Source organism: Taeniopygia guttata, chromosome 2 (assembly GCF_048771995.1).
Source record: "Taeniopygia guttata chromosome 2, bTaeGut7.mat, whole genome shotgun sequence".
NCBI classification, from domain to species: domain Eukaryota; kingdom Metazoa; phylum Chordata; class Aves; order Passeriformes; family Estrildidae; genus Taeniopygia; species Taeniopygia guttata.
Window position 1 is genome coordinate 83,103,773 of NC_133026.1, and position 25,327 is coordinate 83,129,099.

A 25,327-nucleotide genomic window follows, 5' to 3' on the forward strand; every position below is an offset into this window, starting at 1 on the left:
AAAAGCATGAACAGAAAGTTACTATAAGGAAGGGTTATACTGGTAACTAGACTTCATTATAAATAAATGGGTTTACAGTAAAATCTACTAATTTCTAATCTAAATTCACCTGGGGTTAAATTGAGCTCCTACCAAGAGTTCAGCAGCACCTGGATGACAATTTAAGAACAGACACAATTCTCATGAACATGAGAAGGGAATGAATACCAGCCTAGGCTTCCTACCATAGGTAGCTGAACTCCTCCATTTTTATTTTGAGTTGTGACTGAGCCATCAGTCTTTGTAATTTTTTTTTTTTGCTGTCAAAATGAAGATGACATCCTGTCTTGTAGCTGTTTTTATGGCTTTTACTCAGAAGTTTATCTATGAATAAAACTTAGAAAATTTTGTTATATATAGTGCCAGCATCCAGAACCATAACCTTTGCATTGTGAAACCTAGAGGATGTTATTGTCCAAAAATCCAGTTTTGAATCCCTTCCATAGAAAAGTACTCATATAACTTATTACACTAAAAGGGTGATAGGAAGAAGGGCTATGCACCCAGGGCCTTCAGACAACACTGAGAACAAGCAGGAGAGATGCACCAAAATTTGCTTGTAGCAACTAGCCAAGGAAGGAATATTTGCTGCCCTGGGGAATATCTACAGCATCAAACTTATGAGTGACTGAATCCTTTCCTGTGATAACATTTTCAACATGGTACTGCTTCTGTCTCTAGCACACTGAGGAAACTTTAAAGGCAAATGAAGGATAATCACAATCAACAGAGGTGATCTTATTTATCATAGGGTGCAACAGAGGACCTTAATTCTGAATATATAAGCTTCCTAATCACGAAATGGAACATTACCAGTAGTCCATCATTATTGAAATGTATATAACTCACATATTGATCCTAGCTCGTGATTTCTATTGCACTTCTAAACTGTTAGTTGTCAGCACTTTCCTGGCTTGAGATATTTTACGTTAGATTTGAGATACTGAACATAGCATACAAGTTTGCTAAAGTCCATTTCTAGTTCTAATTTCTTTCAGTAAATGGAAAATATTTGAAAAAAAAAAGAGCCTTTAAAGTCATGTCAGGTTTTGATTTTGTTTTTATTCGTGGCACTAACAGACATCAATATTTTATAATATATAATATATAGTCACATTAAATGCAGATGGCTAAACATTCTCGTGTTTTCAACAGTCCATAGCTATACATTTTAAATTCCAGCTTAAAGAAAAAATCTGCCACCATTGTATTCTGTGATTATAAAAATGTAAATGTACAAAGTTCCTCTTCTTCAGTTTCATTACAATATAGGAAATGTGAAAAAGCATTTTCATTTGTCCTTTTTAAGTTAATCAATTTAACGAAATATTTTCAAAATATATACAACAACAACTACCAAAGTAGTTAACATGTGAAAAAAGATGCTGCTATAAATACTTGTGAGACAACATACAACAGCCATATGCATTAGAAACCAAGGGCCAACTTATGCATGACCTGAACAATAGACCACAAAAGTCCTGGTTACTGCCATAAACCAGCTCCAATTCATTTTACAGTGCAGAATGAATTCTACATCTTGGACCTCTATACTCTGAATCATATTTATAACCTTCACAGTCTGTTGCAAATAGAGATCCTTTAAGGTGGCTCAATATTTTTGAAGTTCCATGTTTGTTACCAGGGTTCAGCATATCTCTGCACATTAGCATTCTATACGTCATACCCCATAAGTAACTTTTCAACAGACACTGTCTCACATTCATTAGTGATTGCCTGCTTTCTCAGAGCTCCAGCAGAGATACAAAGTTAATTTAATTTTAAAAACCAGTGACCCCAGCATATGACAATTTAGGTATCGTAACTTTTTTCTTGTGATTGTTTTTTATAGATCTTTACTCTGGTTTTCACCCTAATCGCTTACAGCCCTTCTTGAAATCAAAAAAGAAGCAAGTGAATAGTTTGAAATAGTTACATATTTTTAACAGCTGGAAATGAGTATTTCTTTTCAGATAGCTAGCAAAATTTTTAGTTTTGCCCATAAACACAATTAAGTATTAACAGAGTACTGCACAGTGTTTATATTCTTATTAACCTGCCAACAAGAATAGTTTATTGGCAACCTTAAATATTCAGAGGCAAAACACAATTCCTTGGCACAGAAGCTTTACAGCAGAGCAACATATTTTCCATATTTTCTCCTTAGAACCATTATGCAGGAACACACAGAAAATTAACTACAACTTATTTTGGCTTGTCGTCAAGAGAATAAACTATACTTCTTGATGTTTTTTGCCACTTCAGACTTTGAATTATGATTATGGGTGCATTCAGTGTTAGATTTTCCAGTTACCTATTCTTTTTACATGATTCAAACGAGCAGAGGGACCTGTAACAAAGAAAAGCACATGATCATTCAAGATATTTTTAAACCTCCAACTGTTGACATTGCTAACCAAACATTCTCCCATGGGGCTGTTTTCAAGCTTGGTTTCTTCATCTGCTCCTTGAGACTTCAAGAAGCTTATCTGCTTCTTTTTCTAGCTATATCACCTGGTCTAATGAAAAGTGCTATTCTTCCCAAAAAACCCACACCTCAGACATCCTTAGCTATTATGTTTGCAATTGTGTTATTTTTGGAGTATAGGTGATGCGTTTTTCTGTGAAATTCCTTCATTTTGTGGAATGAACAGAAGCCCAGGCTGTAAGTATGCAACATCTTTCAGCCAAAATCTGTTCTGTTATTGGTTAGCTGTCACTGGCCATAAAAATGAATTGATGACTACTTTGCTTTCTGATTGAATGAAGGAAACTCCCAGTGGCTTTGATTCAGGAAAACACTTTATACAAATGCTTATCTTCCTTCCCTGTCCTTGGGTCATCTAAGCATATGCTTAATTTTAAATACATATGCTAAAGTGCTCTTCCAAACTCAAAGTTACTGAGCTTTGATTCTATCAGAGAGATATACATTAAGGTCACCACAAAAGCTGGTGTAATGCAGGAATAATGCATTTGATCAAGTCTAAATTTTCCATTTTGACCCTTACTTTTGAGGAAAAAAATAGGTCATGGTATAAATTATTAGCAAGGTGAAGAGTTCAAATTATGTTTTATCTTCCAATTCAAACAGAGTAACAGCATGTAAATGCCTGTCTCTCACTGTGCATGGGAACTAGAATCACTTTATAAGCTCATTTGACTACCTGTATATCAAGCTTGACCAACCTTATCGTTGGACCTCCTGCCTCATTTCCAGCACACCAAAGCCTACATTAAACTGTGGCTTTGAGTCTGTAATTTCTTTCATTGCACCCACAAATACTGATAATAAGAAGCAGTACTTGTTCATTCACAATTATACTTCTCTGCTTATGTGAGAATAGTCAACTGCTTGACATAAAGGTATGGAACTAGGCCATGCTTCCTAGAAGACACTCAATATGACATAATTCTGATTAATGCATTACTTGTTGACAACCAACTCTAAATTATCCCAGAGAACACAGGGACTCCTTGCAATTGGTGCAGTAATTATCTTACCTGGCTCCTTTGATTGCCAACAGAATGATACACTGCACGTATCAAGAACTGATGTGACCTAATGTTGATGCCAAACATCACCACAAATGCTTGTGGGAACTGTGATGGAGCCAAATTAATTTTTAAAAATCTCAGTGAACAAACAGAAAAAGCTACTTTGGTGCAATTCCAATCTTTATTGGAAAATACATGGAATCTGCAGAATCTCCCTTGCACATACCATTAAAAAGTGGTCTGAAGCAATCACTTTACCAAGAGAAACAGCCTATTCTTCAGAGATATAACTTACTTTCCCTATCATGTGCAGACAAATTCCTCTGCAATATTTCTACCAAATTCCTGGGTACAACTCTACCTAAAATGAGTATATGGCTCATTTTATAAGCTTTTATAAGCTTTTATAGCTTCCCTTTGTTGAGTAAGATTTTTAATCCTGCATGGACTTGTGCTGCAACTATACCTACAGCTAGACATCTAATGGGTTATTTGCATGTGTAGTTATGTTTTTTTTCCACAAATAGTCATGGTAAATCTCAAGGCTAGTTACATAAGCACAAAAATACACATCCATTGATATAGAGGATTTCAGACATCTACCTACATTATTTTGCATTTTATGAGATGGCAAATAGGAGCCAAAAACTGCAAATGGAGATTTTAAGTACTTGATACTGTTTGACACAATTTAAGGAAAACACTAGTCCACTTTTAAAATCAGAATGTTAAATGGTACAGCTCTATGACCTGAGTTCTGTCCACCAGAATTAGCCAAAATTTGGTCTCAGAGGAGCTGTTTACTTCCTAGATCAACTGATTCTCCTTTGCTCGTGCAGCAGACCCCATGGCTGGGACAGACTCCTTGCTAGTGAGACATGTTCATTTCTCGTAAATAACCACCAAAGGCACCAGGAAACCCATAATGGCTGGTGGCTTTACTTGATGCCACCTCCCCGACTTGCTGTTATACTTTGGATGTGTTGAACACCTGTCAGGTTCCCTGACAGACTGTTTAAAAAACTGAAGAAAAGGGTTACTTCCTTGCACATTGTCAGATCTCATCCAGGTTGGTAAATTCATCCCATTCCTGTAACACATCCGTGTCTCCCTTTCTTTGGGTAGGATCTGTAGTGCAACCACTTTCCGGCATGTCTTTGAACTGCCCTGCACTAGGAATGAACCATTTGACTGAGCAGGCTCAGCTCAGCTTGGCACCTGCAAGAATTTTCCTTCAGGAGTCTGTGGACAGCAACAGTGCAATAAAACAGAAGCCATTTCTTCAAAACAAAGAGTGATTTATTTGCCCAAACAGGCACAGTACTTCAAAAAATGGATTAAGGAAGAAAGAGGAGAGCTATGCAAATACTGTTTTACCTATACTTGGCATTTCCCTCAAGCATCTATTCCTGCTCTGGTTTCTTTTGGCTGACCCAATTAGAGACTGTGCTGTGCAGACCCTGACTCTCAGCTAAGCAAGGTCAGCCTGCAGCAACTTCTCTCCTCATTTCCTGCACAGCGAATTTTTTAACCTTAAAGTTCATGACTTTAGCAAACAGCTGTGTAATCAGGGGAGGAGTGGAGGAGCTGCCTTTTCACAGATAATACTTGAGCTCAAATGTTTGTTGGGATGCTCCTTATCAAGGTAATTGGTTGCTTTTTATAACCAATGACAGCTATGTTTGATCTACTTCCATTGCAACTAACCCCACATAAATAAGCACCGAGTCATGCGTAATTATGCAACACAGATTCTTCCCAGTTCTCTACAATATTAGCTAAATAAATGACTTTGCTGTCAGAAGTCTTTGTCCCAGAAGACTTTGAGAAGACAATGGAAGAGAAACAGATGCCATTACTGAACTGAACTACCTACTCTGCTGTCTAGTTGCTGCAACCAAAATCTTCCACAAAGCAAAGCCAAAAACACTGCTGTGCTCAGATCTCCAAATCACATCACATAACTTTGACAGAGGAGGGAAAACAAAGAAAAAATTTTCTTCAGCCCTGGCACAAAACAAACTGTCAGCCACTGCCTATAAAACACTCAGTGTTTCTCAGGCATGGGTGAAGGAAGAAAACCTTGATATTCAGCTACTATGTATTCTCTTTCTTCTATGGATTCAACTTTTGCTCTCACAAGTTGTCCAACTGCAGTGAAGGATCAGAATTTGGCTCTCAATATAATGCATAAAACTAGAAGAGATATTAAAACACACTGGCTAGAAAGCCTTTTCAGAAATCTGAAAACATTTTTACTTTAATCAGTTATCAAGGGCATGAGATCTCAGATGTCAAAGTGTCATGATGACTTTGGCATACATGAGACTAGATTGCATATCCAATATCTGGAAGGACAGCACAGTAATAAGAAAATCATACTCTGTCTTGGACAAAACACTGCTCTCTTTTATTTTCATAAGAGACCTATATAATCAGATGTACTCTTCTGTTTCAATGTCAAAAGTAGCAAAAGATTATTCTGTCTTGGAAATGAGACAAGACAGTCACAGTATTTAGCAGAATACATCAGTCTATCTGGTGCACTTTCATGACCTGCACTGGTTATCCAAGTGTTTTGAAATAAATCCCCAAAGATATGATAAAGACTTGTTTTCATGAGTAGAGCTACGGATCCCCCTCAGAGACTTCTGCAAGAGCAATACAGTTGGAAGAACAAGAAATTTGGAAGTATCTAGAAAACAACTGCATGAAGTACCCCTGAATGTCCAAGTCCCATTTTTTTCTGTCAGTTGGTGAAGTGAGGAAATAAAGGCCTGACTTCTTCATAATTTGTAGTCTTAGAATCACAGAATTTCTCAGATTGGAAGGGACCCATAAGGAACCCAACTCTTTGCTCCTCCCAGGAATGCCTAAAACTTAACCATATGACTAGGAGCATCGTCCAGCTGCTTCTTGAACTCTGTCAGGCTGGTGCTGTGACCACTTCCCTGGGGAGCCTGTTCCAGTGCCCAACCACCCTGTGGCCACCCTGTGGGGGAAGACCCTTTTCCTGCTGTTATATGAACTTCCCTTGACACAGCCTCGTTTCATTCCCTTGGGATCTACTGCTGGCCACCACAGAGAGGAGACCATGCCTGCCCCTCGGCTGCCCTCCTCATGAGGTTGCTCCTCAGCCTTCTCCAAGTTGAACAAACCAAGCATGAGCCCAGCTGCTTCTTCTAATTTTATGCATAACATAGATGTAATTCTTCACATGAAAAATTAGCTGCACATCCAGGTTCCTGATGTAATCAGACCATACTGCTGTAAATTTCCCTGAAATACTGATTTGTTTGTGCCATTTGTCTGATTTTGTGGAACTTCTGGTTGATCAGAAACCAGATGTTTTTGACAACTTTTGAATGTTAAAATTTAAATGCATTTTTTAATTATTTAAAAGAGGACAAGTGAACAAGATTAAAGTCTATTTACACACTTATGGTTGGCATCAGTTAACTCATGTGTTGGGAAAACTACATCTCCTTCTCTACATTCCCTTAAGTCCTTGGATCAAAGTCTATTCTTGGATACTGCAGTACAATATTGGAATGCCTCCACTCAGGGCAATTGATCTGCTTCTCTTACCTAGAAACACAGTGTAACTTGAGATTGGGAAGAACAAACTTTGATCAAAGAGATAAGTAAAGTTACTCGAAAAATCACACACAGGAAACTGAGCATTTAGCCATCTGGGAGTTGACTGATTCACATCTAACCACAAAAGTGAAACACACATAATTCAATTAATAAAGTTCAGGCAGACATTAAATTGACCTCACAGTTTCACTGACAGCTCTCAGCACACGTGATCAAGGTTTAAGTAATGGGAATCAAGGTCTAGGACACACTATGGAAGTTAGGAGAGAATGTTTATTTATAAATTTGCTTCAGGACCTTGTATCTGACCTTTCTTAGGCTTACCTTGTCTAAAGGACATCCAGTATTATCTCAGATAATACAGAATAAAACAGTCATGAAAATGCTTTCTGAAATTATAGTCATGCTCTTGATGATCTCTTTAATAAAATACATTGTCTGTTTACACGGTTGCATATATGCATGGGTGTGTTTCATTAGCTGTTCAAATGTTTCATATACATTCCTGATCTTTGATTCAGTTAGAGAATATAGTGCATGTATCTTCTTCTGATGGAAGAAAGAAATGTCTGCCTAGAGGAGCTTAAAAATGGTTCTGAAAATACAACAAGCATAGGTTGTTTCATCCACAGTAGAATATAAAAGTACATTTACCTTTCTTAACTTTGCTGCTCCGGCACCAGAGCGAATGGCCTCCAATAGGGCTTGTCTTGCCTCCATTGGATTACCTGAAGCTGTGGCAGAGGATTTAGGAGCTGCTGCTGAGAGCTGAATGGGAGGTGGTGGTGGTGGCTGGACAGGGGCAGGTGGGATACTTAGCTGCTCTTCCTGAAGGTCTTCTGCCTTCTGCAAGGACCGTTCTGCATCCCTAAAACGCTGCAGCTCTTGGGAAGCCAATGAGGAGATCTGTTCATAATGCAGTGAAAGAAGGTGGTTAATATCAAGCATGGCTAAACTGTAATAATTTGACAATATCCCACTTTCAGTACCCCAATTTCACTTTTCTTGGATGATGTAGAACTTATACAACTTTTGTTTGCTCATGGGGTTTGTCTTAGGTTGTCTGTATGATGCCTTTATCCCCAATCGTCTGCTCTGTTTATGTTGAATAATAAGTTCTACACCTTTAAGACTCGTTCCAGGAGTGAAGGGTGGGGGGGATGAAGCGCGGAGTTTGTTTTCAAGAACTGCACTCCCTCCTCCACATTCCTGCTCCTGGACTGTGTTGTCTGCAGATGGACAGACAGTGAGAGAGAGCTCTCGTTTGCTTTTTCTAGTTAGTTTTAGCTAGCTGAGGCAAAGAAGTTCCCTGGAATGTGGGGTTTTTTCCCTTTCTTTGGACCTGCTCTGGACTGAACACCAGAAGAGCTGCAGCAGCAGCACCTGTGCCCAGCGGGCCGGGCCTGGGCCGTGGCATTTCCAGCGCCAGAGGGACTGATCAGAGACTGAGTGAGCCCAGCTGCAACCCGGGGTTTTTTATGAGTTTGTCTCTCTCTTAGAGTGGTGAGAAGTTTTATTGTTTAATATTGTTTAAGTTTACTTGTTTAATAAACAGGTTTTTTCCACTTTCCTCCAAAGAGGTATCTTTCCCAAACTGGTTGGGGGGAGGGGCCAATTGAGTCTGCTTTCCTAAAGGAACCCTTTTGGGGTTCTTTCCCCAAATTTGCCCTGAACCAGGACAGGGTTGAACATCTGTTACTACTCACTCACATCTCTCAGCTGGGCTGATTACCAGCATTGAGGACTTGGCATTGAGTCTGTCTCAGAAACTCAATCTTTATTTACTGTGAACTTCAGCATCCTGTAACTCTTCTTGGCATGCAAGGTAAGAGAAAAATTTGGACTTGGTATTAATTTGGAAACAACCACAAGGGTTTTGGAATCAGGAAGATATATTAAGGCTGCAATAGCCACCCAGGAATATGATTACTTTTTGCAGTCTGGGCTGCACAGAAATAATCTCAGATGACAGGGAAGCTCTTCCAGATCTGAGCTCTCAGACAGAGCTTCACTGAAAAAAAAGCCATTAAACCTAAAGTTTCCAGCCATACTTAAAAAAAAAAAATACCAGAGAGAGCTACATGAAAGCACTGAGGACAAAATCAATGGATAATTCTTCCAACTGTGTTTCTGTGGAATTTCAGAAACTAAAATTTCTGCACAAATTACCAGCTTGGAAACTCATCCTACTTTAAATGCATGCAGGCAAAGAATTCAGTCTTTCAGACTAAGTCAGCTGTTCCATCAACTGTGTCAAGAGATACATTTTTCCATTAATACCATTACTAGTAACAATCATGATGAATTGTTAGTAATTATAATGATTCAGCAATTAGTAGGAAATTCAGTACTATGGGCCAAATAGGTCTACAAGCAGATCCACTATAACTCATTTCTCAGACAAACCGAAGCACAGCTTGTGGTGAAAAATTAAAGGATTCATCTCCCCTAAAAGAATCCACAGAGAGCTCCTGTATTATATTCCTTTCCTATACACATACTATATATATATATATATATATGAACATCATGTCATATTAGATAAAAGGTGAACATTTGAGACAATATGAAAGGGACATCACATCTGTATAAGCTCCCTGTACACACACAAACACACTGATTTAACTAGCACAGGTGATATGGTGTGAAAAAGCATATGGTTTCTAGGCAACTTCCTTTAAAATCATGGCACAAGCTTCTCTACCAGAGGAAAGTATTCTAAAAAGTCTCTGTGATGACTTCATTGTCAGAGCCTCTTTCACAAATTGCTATTTATTTCTAATGAATGCAGAATGCAATTAAGTACGTGTGAAGACTGCTGCTACTTAGCACATCCTGCACACAGGCTCAGAGGAAGCTGTGCCCTACCTGCAGCAAGGGCAGTAGGATATTTGAGGGGTGAAGTAATACCCTAACATAGGCAAGAGAATTTTTCTATCTTGTGCCAGCTATCTGGATATGTGCTAATGAACTGAGTCATTGCACGAGGGAAATGGAAATCTTCTTGCCAAGGACACATCTTTGGCCAGATTAGTCAACTGAGCGAAAACTAAGGCTAGAATAATGCAGGTTTTGGCTATCAGGAATAAGAGATGTTTAATGGTTAGATAAATCTTTCAGAGAGGAGGAATCATCCTGCTGTGGTGAATGTTGATGAAACATCAATATCAATCAATTGCATACAACTTGCACCATGTTAGCAGATAGGTACACAGCATGTATGATGAAGCCCTAGTGTGTTTTCAGGAAGCTGGGATTGGATATATATGGTAGGTAATGCAAATATATGAATCCAACTGCAAACTCCTAAACTGCAGCTTCTCTGCGCAGAGAAGCTGCGGATGTACCATCCCTGTTGGTGTTCGAGGGCTGGCTGGATGGGGCCTTGAGCACCCAGGTCTAATGGGAGAAGTCCCTGCCCAAGGCAGAGGGGTTGGAACTAGATAATGCTTAAGACCTTTCCAACCAAAACAATTCTAAAAAGAGACCCCATCTAAATGTGAAAATGATTAATATTTTATGTCTTCTATGTACACTCCCTGTAATTTGTTTGGATTTCTACATGCTTCTTTCTAAGCTAAAAGCAGACTATTTGAAAGACTTTTTAAGTTTTATAGCAGAGAATAGGGTTGAACCTGCTGTGCTGTCTGCCTAAGTCAGATCTGGTCTTCTGTCATATGGTTACCCTGTCAACTTCTCTCTTTGCAGCACAATGTTTCATCTGTGGGATATCTGGGTTTATTCAAAACACTTAGAAGGAATAGACTGCACTTCAAAGATCACTTACCCTCATGATTCCTTACCTTTTTTAGCTTTGAGGTGCCACTGTGGCCTCTAATTGCTGCTAGTAGGGCTGAGCGCTCATTCTCTGGCTCAGCGTATGAAGATTTCCCATGATTGCCATTTAGTGCACTGTTTGAAACCTAGAATAAGAAGGGAATAAACCTCACATTTTTATTAGATATTTACTTAGAGATAGCTTGGAAACACTTTTTGGCACTTGTACCAGAATGCAAACTATGAATAATCAGTTTGTCTTTTTTTGGGCCTGTTTGGAAAACCTTATTCACACTGAACCGTAAGGGTATGTAGATAGTAATGCTGTACTTAGAGATGCAGTCCATAGCCCCTGAGCATGAAGTCAGTGGCATACTATTATCCCCTAGTAAAACAAAATGTAATTTTCTTTCACTGCAGGTATTTACAAGTTTTCTCCATGCTGTGTGTTCCTGTTTTACATAACACACTGAAATGAGGGTTTGGCTTTTAGACTAACCTCAATTACCTCTCTATGTGTATCTATCACCCTCTGCCTCCTCCAGCTAGTGCAGCAGCCATGATGTTGCATAATATACAGGATGTGCAGAATAAGCAGCAGCTTGGTCTGTTGCCATTATAAATTTTTCAAATGCCTTGCACTTTGCCAGCTCACCAGCAACTGTACAAGTTACCAAACCTCTGGTGTCTGACAGGGTGAATATAGGGCTCTATATATTCAGGCTCTATAGGGCTCTGCAGTCTGATCATGTTAAAAAAGGTTTCCAGTTTACCTTTCTGAGTTTCTCCTTTCCCCCTCCTGTTTGAATGGCTTCCATTAGGGCACTGTGCAATGATGTGTCTTTTGGAACTGGCTTTTGGATGACAGGTTTGAACTTCTTCTTTGGTCCAAAAATATTGGTCTGCACATTAACATCCAGGTCACCAACAGTATTAACATCCGAATCATCAGGTTTCTCCTCCTGTTCTGACTCTGCATTTGCTGCTGCACCATTTAGCTCAGGAGAAGCTTTAAGTGAACTAACTTGTACACCATTAGCAGGATGCCATTTAGTGACTCGTAAAGGTGAGCTGAAAGAGGATGGGACTCCTTGGAGATCAGGAGACTTGAGGGATGAGGCTGAATTAGTATGGGTCAAAGTCTCACACTTCTGGTCAAACACAGTCCTTTTCTCTGCTACACTTTGTTTGCTGTTTACACCATGATCATCTTCTGAACTGTTGTTATCCTTTGAAGAGGATTTAGTAAGTGGGACACTGGCATTCTTTTTATAGAAACTCACAGAAGTTGCTTGATTTGATGCCCTGATATTAACTACTTTGTTTTCCATGCCAGAATTATCACCAGGTGTAAACCTGTGGGATGCTTTCTGACTGCAAGCAAAAATACTTGAAAGGTTTTCTCTTGTTTCTGCTGATTCTGTTTCCACAGGGCTATATTTGGCCACAATAATACATCTTTTTGGTGAAACTTCTGCTTCATTCTTAACCTCTCCTGTCCCTTGCTTGTTTTCATCTTTCTCATTATATTCCATAGTGTCAGATTTAAAGGTAATTGCATTGATGTGCCTTGCAATGGCAGAGGCAACATACTGACTTGAAGTTCTCCTGTGTGGCTTTACAAATGGGAGTTCCAGCTTGTCCTTAGAAATGGCTGGGGCTGCTAATGTTACCTGGGACTGTGTAGCTGGTTTGGTCCTTTCGTTCTCAGATTGCCTTTCAGCTACCTGGGTAGTAACAGTTTGTGGTGCTGCAGGTTTTGGAGCTGAAAAACAGACAGGTTTTTGTTCATGTTTTATAGTAAAGGGCTTAGAGTTTGTGGTGACTGCTGACTTTTTAGGAAAATGCTCAGCAGAGTCATCACTTTGCTTTTCCATAGAACTTGACCTCCAGAATGCCTTCACTCTCCCAATATGAATTTCCTCACTTTCATCAGAAGAAAAACCTTGTACATGCTTACTAACACTGGTGTTTGGGCCTATAAAATTGCCCAGTTCATCTATCTTAATGGCAGCAGTGGAGACAGAAACTCCCCTATCAGAATGTCTTACTTCGGGTTTGGGAGGGACAACTTTAAACGTTGTTAAACCCATTTTAGGTTCGTAGCTTGATCCTGAATTCTGGGCACGATGACACCATATGGGTGTTGATGGAACGTCTACTTCTGTTTTCTTTGCTGGTGGCCATTTGATTTCTAACTCTGATTTACTTTTTTTCAGATATTTCTCCCTGCTACTGCATTCATTAACTGGTTTTAGTGTCTCTTTTGCTGTACTGATTTCAGCTGTGGCTTTGGAGTGAGATGGACTCAGCTTGGATTTGCATTCCTCAGACTTCACACCATGTTTAGGAGAGGGTTCCAGTCTTAAGTTCTTTTCATTTCTTTTTTCAAAGAAGGATGTGAGAGATTCAAACATATCTCTCCTCTGTTCCACAGGCAAGTGAATGAATTCATTTTCAGATGGTTGCTGATATATTAGGTCCTTGAATACAGCTCTGTCTGTGTATCCCTTATCAAAGGAACCTGCATTGTTGTTTTCATTTGTGAAGTTTCTTGCATTAACAGTGTCAGCTGACATATTGTGTGAAACCTTAATCCTCATCTCTTGATTTTCATATGAGTTAGAGGTGCTAACTTCTGGAGCATCATCTATGATTGTTACTGGAACAGAAATCAAAACATCTTGAGCTGCCTCAACTTTTCTTGTATGTGGGTTGAAGGCTTCACTGGTGTAGTCAGAGTCAGAGTTACTGACACCATCTACTGCTGCAAAATACACATACAATGTTACATATAGGCAGCATTTAGGCAATATGTCTATCAATTTCACAAACAGCCAGTACAAGTTTAAGCAAACCATGTATTTTAGTTACACACTAAGTAATAGCCTTTTTTTAATGCCTGTATTACAAAAAAAAAGGAGACGTCCGGGTCCTTCTTATTGTCTGGTTGCTGATTAGGATCAGCAAAATATTCCTGCAGTTCTCCTGCTTCAGCCAATGGGAAACACACAAATGCAGTTGAAAGCAGAATTTCATCTATTGTTCATACCTTATCTTTGACTAATTTATCTAAGTGATAAACATTTCACCACATGACTCCAAAGGAGAAACATTTCTAAGAAACAGCAAGCAACTTCAAATTATATTTCCCAGACCTGGTTAGTAATAACAGTCCAGCAGAAGCATTTCCTTGAACAAGCAAACCAAAAACCAGTACTTTATTTTTTCTCCATTATTTTCACCCTTTATTACCAGTGGCTCCAGAAGCCTCATTGTGTAAGAGGGCTATATATCCTCTCAAATTTGCTGGTATAAATCAAAGGTTACAACACAAGCTAAGGAATGGCTGTGTCTGAGAACTTACAAGAAATCAAATCAGACTCAATTTCATTGCAGAAGTATTAAAATGAGGATGGGAAGTTAAAAAAAAAAAAAAAAAAGAAATCCATCTCATTTGTTGACAAACCAATAATAGAGAAGTTGTATTTTTTTTCACAGTAGCTCTTCCCACTGTTTCATGTTTTTCCATTTTTAACTTTTAAATGTGCCTGTTAACACAGAGGACACACTAGGTACAAAAATGTTCCATCCTTTTCCACTTCTTAACGATAAAATAAATACAGAGGGATTCTTCATTAAACACAGAGCTAAATTCATAACTGATGTAGCTTCACTGAAGTCAGTGAAATTATATTAAATTTGGCCTATAAAATGTGTCGATTGACTGCTGTTCATCTCTTTTTGGTAGAAGACACTGAAATACAACAACAATCCAACATGCAGTTTGAAAAATATTCAGTGGGAGCCTACAAAAGGGTGTCTGCTCCTAAAGCAAAGGAGCCACTTTGGGAGGACCACATTCTACCTCACACTCATGAGTTGTTCTCTGTGACCTCAGTGAGGAACATACGGGTGTCAACAGTACAGCTTGAGTCTGCATCCACTGGCTGTGTCTCTGTCTTTTGCACTTCAGAAGTAGCACACACTTTCCTACCTTCTAAATCATCATCCAGGTCAGCCAGAGTCTGCTGGAGCTGTGCTGCAATGAATGTATCTTCATTCTCATGTTTAGCCAAAGCTCTTGTTTCATCTTGCCTGCTAAAGGAAAGAGAAGAAAATCATTGAGTCTCTCCCCTTTCTTTCACTTTGCACTGTTGCTCTGAAACACACTATAATTTCAGACCCTTTGCTCCCACTGGGGTTCTCCAACTCATTCCCCAAAGTATGCAAAATGTTGTAGTCTTTCATACAAACCACTGTACTGACACATCCACACTTAGGAAAGATCTCAGTGGGGCTTGAGCAAGCCCAGTGTGCTGGTAATCAAAAGATTATGATTATTAAAGCCTGCAAAGAAATGGCCTGGCTTCAGCGTGAAGTATGCATTTCAGCTGGACTGAAGAAACACAGAATATATGCCAGGACAAAGGTTTTGCACATCCAGACAGTTTTAAGGCAGACCACTAACAATCCTGTGCACCCGCTGTAACAATATATGTGCACCTTAATTAAATAAAAATTGCATGGTAATGAAAAATAAGTATACTCAAAGTACTGTTAGACAATTACTCTGCATCTTGAGGTGTGGGAGGGAGTGAAAGCAGTTTCTAATGAAACATCAAGGGACCTGATTTTGCCAGAAAACTGATGAAGCTGTACAATGACCTAAGAAAAGTCTGAAATCAGAATGAGTGATAAGTGTTGATTTGGCTTATTAAAAGAAGCAAAGAAAAAGAAAATTAAACAAAAGAAAAATCCCAAAAACACCCCTCTAAAATTAAAAAAACCACCCTAACAACAACAAACCAACAACTGAAAACCACTTGTATGACAATATGGTACACAACAGTTCTCCTTTTCATTAGAGGAGAATATTGATCAGCAGAACATTTTTATCCAAATCATTGAAACTAGAATTTCACATTGGACAAGTTATTTCTTTCAGTTACCTCACCCAAATTTAAGATGTTGTGGTCTGTGACACTGTATCTAAGTTTTGCCCTTGCGATTAATCTATTGAAAAAGTCGCTTTCCATTCCAGCCACACTTAAACTAACTTTAGCTGGGTGAAGCAGATTTGCCCTTTCAAGATTATACCCTTAATTGCAGAGATACAGTAAGACATGACAGATTTTTTTGTTAGTTTACCAAAGACTACCTGAAAAATACCATTTTTCTTCTTCCCTTTAAGACAGTAATCTGAATAAAAATGCAGGGGTGTTTCCTGACATTGATTTAAATTTCATCCAACAATGTAGCATCAATTTTGCTACTTTGTTGTTTGATTTTTCACTTGCTCATACCAGGGGTAACTGAAAGGACATGTTGGAACATCAGGTATTTGATTTTATTTTACTTCATTATTTATTTGGCATTCACCTCTCCTTTACATCTTTTGTAGTAGTCCTGCAGCCTAATCCTTCTTTTACCTAAACTGCCTTGCACTTACAAAGATGATGTCATGTATGCAGTATCAACGAAAACAACAACATACACCTCCAAGGAAGCCTTCCAAAACTGTCTTGCACACATTGTTGTGTATCTGAATGCACAAATGGAATTAATTCAAGAAAACAAGGCTTGATATATGACTAAGAGGTTTCCTAAACTGAAATCTAAGACAGAAATCAGTATTAGTTGTTTTAAATACAGAGGAAGAGACAGGGTGCTCTGCAACTGGAATAAAATTTCTTCCAACATCTGCTGCTGACCTGAGCTTTGACAGGCCCTGAACATGCCAGTGTGATCTAATGATGCTCAGGCTCAACATCCACACTACAAGATTCATGGTGAACCGAGTTTTTCCCCTTCGTTTGCGAGGATGGTGGAGCAAATCAGGTAAAGTCTCCAGTGCAGGCACCTGATGCTGTAGGACTGCAGTCCCTCTGTACTGTGAGGAACACACACACTCACATAAGCTTCCATAAATCAATAAGATTATTCATCTGAGCTATGTGACAAGAAGATTTACACTTATTGCAGCATTCGAATTGGAAGAGAGGACTGGCAAGCAAAACTGTCAATATGAAGATGGCAGAAAGAAGGAACTAACCAAATTTCATATTGTTCTTGCAGTGGAAAGTTTCATAAAATTAGTAAAAAATACTCTACTCTGAGTGCACTTTAACACAATTTATTTGCAAACTCAGAGAGAGCATTGACAATGGGAGAACCATTCAATGTACCAGCTAAGCAACAAGTCTATCCATCATGGAAAGTAAATACCACTTTCTTCTTTACAAAGCTGGTCTTGCAGAATAGTTGCACACAGCTGGAGGCAAGTAAGTGACACACACTGAAACTCATTCTCTGACCTACTGTGGACAAATTGTTTCCAAAGCCTTGGAAGAAAAATTTGTAAACTCATGAGACCTAATTTCATGAAAGCTATGCCACCTACCACCCTTTTGGTACCTGATTATATTTTCCTGTCTATTGCCTGAATCTTCTACAATACAGACATAATCTGTATTACTAAGGTTGTCCATGCTGGAATTTCTACAGGAAAAAATAAGGTTGAGAATTTTATGGGAAATTTGTCCAAAAAAAGATATTTGGGATGGGAACATGCATTCCTGGGCTTCAGTCATGGAGCATAGGTCCATTGCACTGCACTGACCAGTTCTTTTCTCATGTTTATCAGTGGGAATATTTCAATGACTCATCATAGCAAAATGATCCTCTCCTTGCTGGGCACAACAGCCAGCAGTGGTCTCTTTCATTATCCCCTGTGCACTTATGCAGTGACTATACATAATTTGCCTCTCAATCTCTACTTCAATCTCTTTACTTAGACAACAGGGATAATATACAATTCAAAGCATTTTTCTGAAGGAAAGAGAACAATGCATTGAAAATGAAAGGATTCTTATTTGCTGCTACAGAGGGAGCTTCAGAAAAAGCAGATCTTTCCTTCTGCATTTCTAAATCTTCTAGAAGAGCTACTGTTTGATGCATTTCCAAACTCACCTACAAAGCAAGCCAGAAGGTATATATTAATCACAAGGGCTTTTCTTAAAATTCTTACCACTGGGAATTTAGAATGGGCTATGTGTTTTGTGAGGTGAAAGTCTGGTAGTTTTCAGTAGCTCACATGACTTACAAATATGCCTAAGAAGACTCTTTCTCACAGGGAAAGGAAAACAAAAGGGCCTCAACTTTTTTTTCCATAGCCTTCTTCCATTCTACACTTTTCTTTTGTTAACAGCTGTTCTGGCCAGATGGCCAGAAGCCAAGAAAAATATGACTTATTTCGATACCATGTTTTACATTCTGTATAAACATTACCAGTGGTATTTTTTCATACATGGTTTTTGTTGTTTGTTTTTTTTTTTCCTTTTTTTTTTTTTTTTGACTTAGGGAAGAACTTGATAACCTTTATGCTGCCTTCCTGGTTAAAACATGAGGTGCTAAAAATACAGCACTGGTGAGCATTTAGCCCAAGCTCAAAATGGCAAATGTGCACTGTTCCTGGAAGCCTGCGCACATATTACTTATGTAGATTAGCAGAGATTTGTGCAAGAGCACAGAACGAAGCAAAGTGACTACTAAACTACAGCATTTAATGTTCCACTGAGCTCAGGCTACAACGCCTAATTACTCCTTGGCAGTCATTTGCGCAGTTGGAGACAAAATGAAACTTACAGCAGCATTTTACAAAATTAGTGCCACAAGAGACGTACATTTATGAGAAGGTTAACATTCTAAGAAAGAGAGAAATTTCTCTGATAAAACTAGCTGGAAATGCTGCATAAAAATAAACCCAGACTGGTGGTAAAGACAAGGCATTTGCAATGAGAAAAGCTGCCATTTTGTTATAGTCAAAGGAGGTTTACCTGTGGGTCCATAAACGATAAATCTGACCCAAGTCTCCCTGAGGACTTCTTGGAAGTTCTGGTGAGCCTCATGCATGGCACCAGAAGTAGAGACCACACTTCCCACCATATCTGCTTAAAGACATTACAGACCTATGCAAACTGCAAAGAAGGGAGGGAGGAAGACATTCAATTATCTAAATGCAGATACTTGGTGCCATTTTAAATGCTGTAGGATATTCAAGACATCTGTCTGAGGCTCTTAGACTTAATGTGGAAGACAGGGAAACTTGTGTCCTACCTGAATGGCAGCAGGTAGGAAGAAGCCTAGTAGCAGACATATCTCAGGTTAACTGAATGTGATTTGCAATCTCACTCATTTTGCACAGTATTCACTATCCTGAAAGACCTGAGAACATGGCTCCCATGAGCCTGTTATGAGGTGGGTTGGGAGGACAAAGCCATTGCAAATAAGTCAAATCCATACAGGCACACTGTGCAGTAGCACATGCAGGGGTAGTGACAACAGTGAGGCACATTGAGAGCATTCAGCTTCTTGCATGAACCTTCGGCAGCTAAGAGGGACTGACTACATGGAAAACTGGTATGGTTACTCCAGTTCCAAAGACTGGGCTTTGGAACATTCAGGCTCCCATCCCAGCTCGGACAGCTGTCCCAGTCTGGTACTGGGGAATTACATTAACCACCTTTATGTATCCAAATTTGTCCTCTTTAAAATTAATCCATGATATTCACCTCTTACACAAATGCTGCAAAGAGAAATGTTTCTACTTTGTGTATATATCAAGGTGGGTGTTAAAGAAGAGGAGGGTTTTTATATGTTGGGAAGGATGTATAAATATAATTGCCTGGCAAAATATTCACAATAGTACAGCCAGGATGAAAACAATCTCCCCTGCTGGTTGAACAATGCCCTTACCTACAGATAGGTCCAAAAGTCAAATGGACTGTTCTATCTCAACCCCCAAAATGTATGGTTCATCCCACACCTGTAACCCTCCCCTGAAACATCAGGTGTCTTTGACCACATTGGCCCAAGTCTTGTTCCAGCCCACCTTGAAGCCCCCTGATAAGGGGTCTCCGAGGGGCCAGACGCCCTCATGGAATCCCCGCTCTCTTGCAACCTACCCCCTCTTGGAACTTGCACCCTCTCCTAGAGCATCCTCTCTACCCCTTGTCCCTCCCCTCCCCCATCCCCTCAGGCCTTGCCACGTGCTGCGTCTGGCAGCTCCAAGCCAGACCTTTCACCATCCCTAATAAACCTGATATTCTAAGAGCAGCCTTCAGAGATCTCTCATCTCCATTCATCAAAGCCGTCCTGGAGCCCAGCACTCCCTATATTTATATATTAATTTTTGTGAGCGAGGCAGTAAATTACTCTTCAAAAGTTGAGGTAACTGTTTCCTGGATAAACGATGGTTTCCACAATCTTAGAGACCATTTTTGCATTCTTTGCATTTCTTAGGCTAGGTAACTTTTTTTTGTTTCTATTCAATGAAGTAATATAACTGCAGCAGGAGAGCAGCTAGAATAAGTGCTGGACTTTCTAGTCACTTAAGCCATGACCTGACAAGTGATATTTTTTATTTCTACTGCCTCCTGTGAACTTGAGAATTAATTTTTAACCAAATCCTCTTAAAATTCAAAAGTTGTAGACTGAACAATTCAGGACTGGTTAGATAGCAAAGTCATCACTTGTGTTTGATGCAAGATTTCTGAAATTGGCAGGCAACTAGGAAAGGGAAAAAACATATGGTCATATTCTTTTGAATATCAGATAACCTTTTTTATGTTCTTACATAGGCAATAAAAAAAAAAGGCTGCACATATTTTTGAGAGCAAGGTACAGGCATCACTTCCTTTCCAATTTTAGTTTGTGTTCTGTTTCTAGTTCTGTGGGACTACATCAAACAAAACTCTCTACGCTGCATTTATATCTGTGCTGAATAAAAGTCATCAGAGATTGAATTTAACTGGTTTTCAGTGCTGCAATACACAGGTCCAGCAGTGTCTTCAGATATGCTGCCTCCCAATTAACAATAAGAATGAAGCAATTTTTCAACAGCAGTAGGATTTATGGTCCTTTTACAATTTGCCTCCATGGTTACTGGTCAAGAATCTAAATAGAAAGCAAATGATACTATGCTTTTTCATAGTATAATTTTCTGTTCTAATGCTAGAAATCTCTAAGCTTGCTACATACCAGGGTGATTTAAGCTTCCAGAGTACGACATATGTCAGTTCCAGGGTCCTGTGCATAAGCAGCAGCTTGTGGTTGCATCCCCACTCCCCCTCCTCTGGCAACAGCTTCTCCACAGGAAAGCCCATAGGCAGACAGAATTGCCAGAAAAAGTCAGGAAAGGGGACTAGCATGATATAGATCTTAATACAGTCACATCATCTGTGTAATGCAATATTGAAAGTTAGAAGGTGGTACAGTCAAATAAGTTCTCTTGATTTACACAGAAAAATAGAAACAGAAAAGGACCAGAGCCTTCCTCTCCTGTAAGCCAGCATCGGGCCTTTAGTAACCCAAGCTGCTCTATAATATTTTAAATATTCTACAGCTCCAAAACATAGAATAATTTTCCAGTGGACGAGTTTAACAGAAAGGCTAATCAGTATTCTTGCCCTAGAATGACTGTGAGTATCTATTACTTAACCATAATATCCATAATATCTTTCCTCTAGGAAGATCTGCCAACAAAAAAGTGCACAAAGTTTCCAAATTTGAAGAGTTTTCTGGAGCAAGGGGAAAGGGAAAGCCAGAGATAAGGAAGGAAAACTATGTAAGAAGCAGAGGCTTGCAAATTTGTCAGACATCTAGGTCATAATTAAATAATTTTTTCTTCCCTGAGGGTCTCCCTGTCACTTTAACCCTTTCTCTACTTTCCTACCCCTTGAAACTATTTTCAAAAAAGTAAAACAGGCCTACTCAGTTAAAATAAAACCTATCCTATAGAGAAATAACAGAACAAAACTTTCTCCTGTTTCTCAGAGACAGTTACAAGTGACAAGTAATTATACAGAACGTGTTTGCACACAGAGGTATATATAATACATACATACACTGCTATTTTTCACTGCAGTTTTTCTCTTTCCTTCCTGCCTTCTGCCACTCACTATTTTTATTTCTTCTGACCAGCTTCCACGCTGAATTCTCTCCAGCTACTGATTTCTCCTTCTGTCCTGTCCTTCCCAAGTGGAATAGAAAACCCTGTAACATTTGAATGTGAATGGACTGAAAATTAAGCAGAACAGGTTCACCCACCCCTATTGTTTCTAGCTTTTGTTTTAAACTAACTCATCAAAACCCAAACAGTTTAGTAGCAAACAGCAAGTACTTCTCAGGTTGGTAACTAAAAGGACTGTCCTCCCAGTGGCTTTAGCTACCCTGACCAGAGCCAAAGGTAACAAATTCTTCCAAGAGAAAGGGAGGAAATGGGATTATCTCTGTCCAGACTCACAGCACAAACTGATCTCTGGAGGGTTCCCCCACCCCCACCCTATGTCCTCTCCTAGCTGTACGTGAAAAAATATTCCTCTCTCATGGCTACTGAAGCAGACACTCAAGGGAGGGGAAAATCCCTTTCAGACTTTTAAAAGGTATTTTGTCTTTTTGTCACACAGAAGCCTGTATTTATTTATATATTTATAACTACAAAGTTCCCTTCACATTTTAAAATACTTTTGTTTCTTACATTTCAATACATTTAAAATATTTTCAGAATTAAAAAAAAAGTCTGGTATTTTAAAGTGTTTTTTCTTCTCTGAGACAGGACAGCAGAACCACTCTTAGGAGTGACACCTTTAAAACACTGTTTTCAGTTCCTTATAAAGTTGAGAAACTACATACCTCTGTGAGAGAAGAGTCCACATGACAATTTATATAATGCCTATAATCATACTATTTTTTATTTCAACCAAAATGTTTAAATGTCTTCCAAGAACAGAATTTGGAGGAAAAGGAGAGCTACATTCTGATACCTGAAATTCTATTTAGTACTCAGCCCTCGAAAAAAACCTGTGGTCCTGGCATGGTCTATCTGTTCACTACTCTGCCTTTACTCTCTGCCCATCAGCTCTCTTTCCCTAAACCAGGAAAATGCCACCTCTTCATAACACATGAGCACTGTGCAGAGAAATGAATTAAAGTCTGCATAGCATGTGAATACCAGGTCAATGAGTAACATAAAAAGAGCCAAAGGAAATTAAGTAGTAATTAATTAATTCCAGAAGAGAATTTGAACTGAGTGAACAGCGGTATATCTGTCTTTTTAATTGAGTACTGAAACTTAGAAAGAAAACAAGATTGAGTCCCATCCCTGTAACCAGACACGTTATCATACTGTAGAAGGGGGGGAATTGACGTTAAAAGGGGAAAATCTAAGGTTACACAGAGAGCCTTAATATTGGAGTAACCTGACTTTAAGCACATGACCCAGCATTCCTAATAATATTATTTTAACATAATTTTCAATGCATAATTATTTATAAAGCTCCAGACAGTAGGTGTGTATGATGCTTTATAGGCATGTAAAATTGTCTGATCCCTGCCCCTAGGAGCTTGCGTGATGACACCACACATGGGATGGGAAAAGAGGGGGTATGGGAGGACAGGGTTGCAACACTGTGAGATCATGAGATGTACTTACTGCTACATAAGCAACATTTCAGCTTCTCTGTGGTTTTCTTGTTACTCATTTAACACTATATATTAAAATTTGGTGAACAGATACATAACACAAAGACATCAACCGTAAGAAAGGATATGAATAAAGAGAACTATGTAGGACAATGTTCAGACTCAGCAGTTAATATTAAAACATTCACAGGCAAATGTTGCATGTAGTCAATTATTTATATAGGTTTAGCCCTTGGCACCTCCAGCTGAGGTCTGGATTCTGCTCCACCAGGCACTGCACAAATGTATCGTGAGATATGATAGCTGTATGGTTTTTGCTGTAAAAAACCAGTCAGTGTCAGAAGGGGATCTCACAGGCAGAGAAACCAAGATGGTTTAACAGGTTAGAGGCAGGGCTAAGAGTAGGACTAGAGTGTTTTGACATTTGTTTTGATATTCTAATTGCTAATTAGTATGTGTATTTAGATTACGATTGCTTGAACAAGAATTCCTAAACCAAACCAGACAAAAAAGAGTGCAAGTTGCTATCATGAACAGAAAATTAAAACCATAGAGGAAAGACCCCAGCTTGGAAACCCTGGAATCCATGTACCTTCTTTTAGAAATTTCTGTTTCTGGGCTCTGGGAACTGAAGTAGATTAGAGCTCTGCTGCGCTGTCATATTTGTTTGTGCAAAGCCCGCGGTTGGTGTAATTTCGGACCTGGCCACAATCTTACCCTGCTATGTGCAGACAAACATATCCCATGTCAGAGACTGTACCCTTAAATGCTCACAAGTTTCCTTGACTTCAGCAGCAGATGAAGATCCTGTTGTGATATTCTAATGCTATCAGGCCTTACAGCCACACAGAGACCACCTAGAACATCCAGTAAACAACTCCAGCAACTCTAAGAAAATTAATTTAAAGCAAAACACACAACTAATTAAAGAAAGCAACATGTCAAAATATTCTTGATCTCCTGGAGCACAGACTAACTCTTTGGAGCAAACCTATATAATAACTCTGAACCTGATTCTTCTCTTCATTGCAGTTCTTCACAATAGATTGGCAAAATACTGCCTGGACTTTTTTTTACAGCCCTTCACACTCCAAATATAATTTACTTCCACTTTAAGTGTACTTTTCAAAATCTACACAGTACAAAACTATTTTAGTACATAGCACTATTAATTCTTAGGAATTTATTTTACTGGGTGAAAAGCCCAATTTTTAGTCAGCTTTACAATTTAAAATGGCAAACTAAATGTTTCCATTATTCTTATTAACCATTTTTTCCCAAGTCTTAGCCAAATTAGTCACTAAATAAAATTTTTGGCTTCAGTAGAGCTCAGACTCAAAGAGAACTCAGTCTCACTGCTGCTAACCCCTACTATATTACAGTAGCAACACATTCTTCCAATTTCTTTGTTCTTATCTTCCTTTTAGAATTGAGTTTAGACCACTAGTGTACAAATTAGAAGATAAAAAGGAATGAGTAAACTCTGTAAAAATTTCCTTTATATTTTGTAGCTTATTAAATGTACTTAAAACTCTGTGTAGCTTGGTACTGGTTGTTCACACAAAGTGTATTTGGACTTGTCTGGAGATTCAAGAGGCTGGTTTGGTCTTGAAAGTAGCCCATTCATCAAAGAGCTATGTAGAATTTCTCAGTTCCCAACACATTTTTCTAATTTTTCTGACAGTAAAAATGGAAATTTATGTTCTCCAAATTTGGCTGTACTCTAAATTGTACAAAGAATTGATTTATATCTGATTAGAACAAGATTTTCATGCAAATAGTTAAAAAAAAATACCTTTTTCCCTTTCCTCTACACTTAGGAAGCGGCTTTAAAAAACTTAGCAGCTTGACCTCAGAAGGATTTAGAGGAGCACAATTTTCAAAGCTGCTTTGTTTACAAAGATAGGTTATGAGTGGAATTGGATTTACT

At 38.8% G+C, this 25,327-nt stretch overlaps 1 protein-coding gene across 14 annotated transcripts in view; it reads right to left on the reverse strand.

The window, feature by feature from the left end:
* Window positions 1-1,081: 1,081 nt before the first annotated feature.
* The window catches only part of COBL (cordon-bleu WH2 repeat protein), a 164,988-nt gene continuing 140,742 nt past the window's right edge, over window positions 1,082-25,327 (reverse strand). For 11 of the 14 annotated variants that reach the window (XM_072924368.1, XM_072924361.1, XM_030265750.4 and 8 more), the window contains 5 exons: window positions 14,912-15,015; window positions 11,688-13,681; window positions 10,941-11,060; window positions 7,792-8,043; window positions 1,082-2,389 (listed from right to left, as the gene is read on the reverse strand). In XM_072924368.1, the coding sequence (XP_072780469.1) occupies window positions 2,372-2,389; window positions 7,792-8,043; window positions 10,941-11,060; window positions 11,688-13,681; window positions 14,912-15,015 (2,488 nt within the window). In that variant the 3' untranslated portion in view covers window positions 1,082-2,371. The remainder of the gene's footprint in view (window positions 2,390-7,791; window positions 8,044-10,940; window positions 11,061-11,687; window positions 13,682-14,911; window positions 15,016-25,327) is intronic. The other 3 variants (XM_072924365.1, XM_030265746.4, XM_072924364.1) reach the window with 3 other exon arrangements.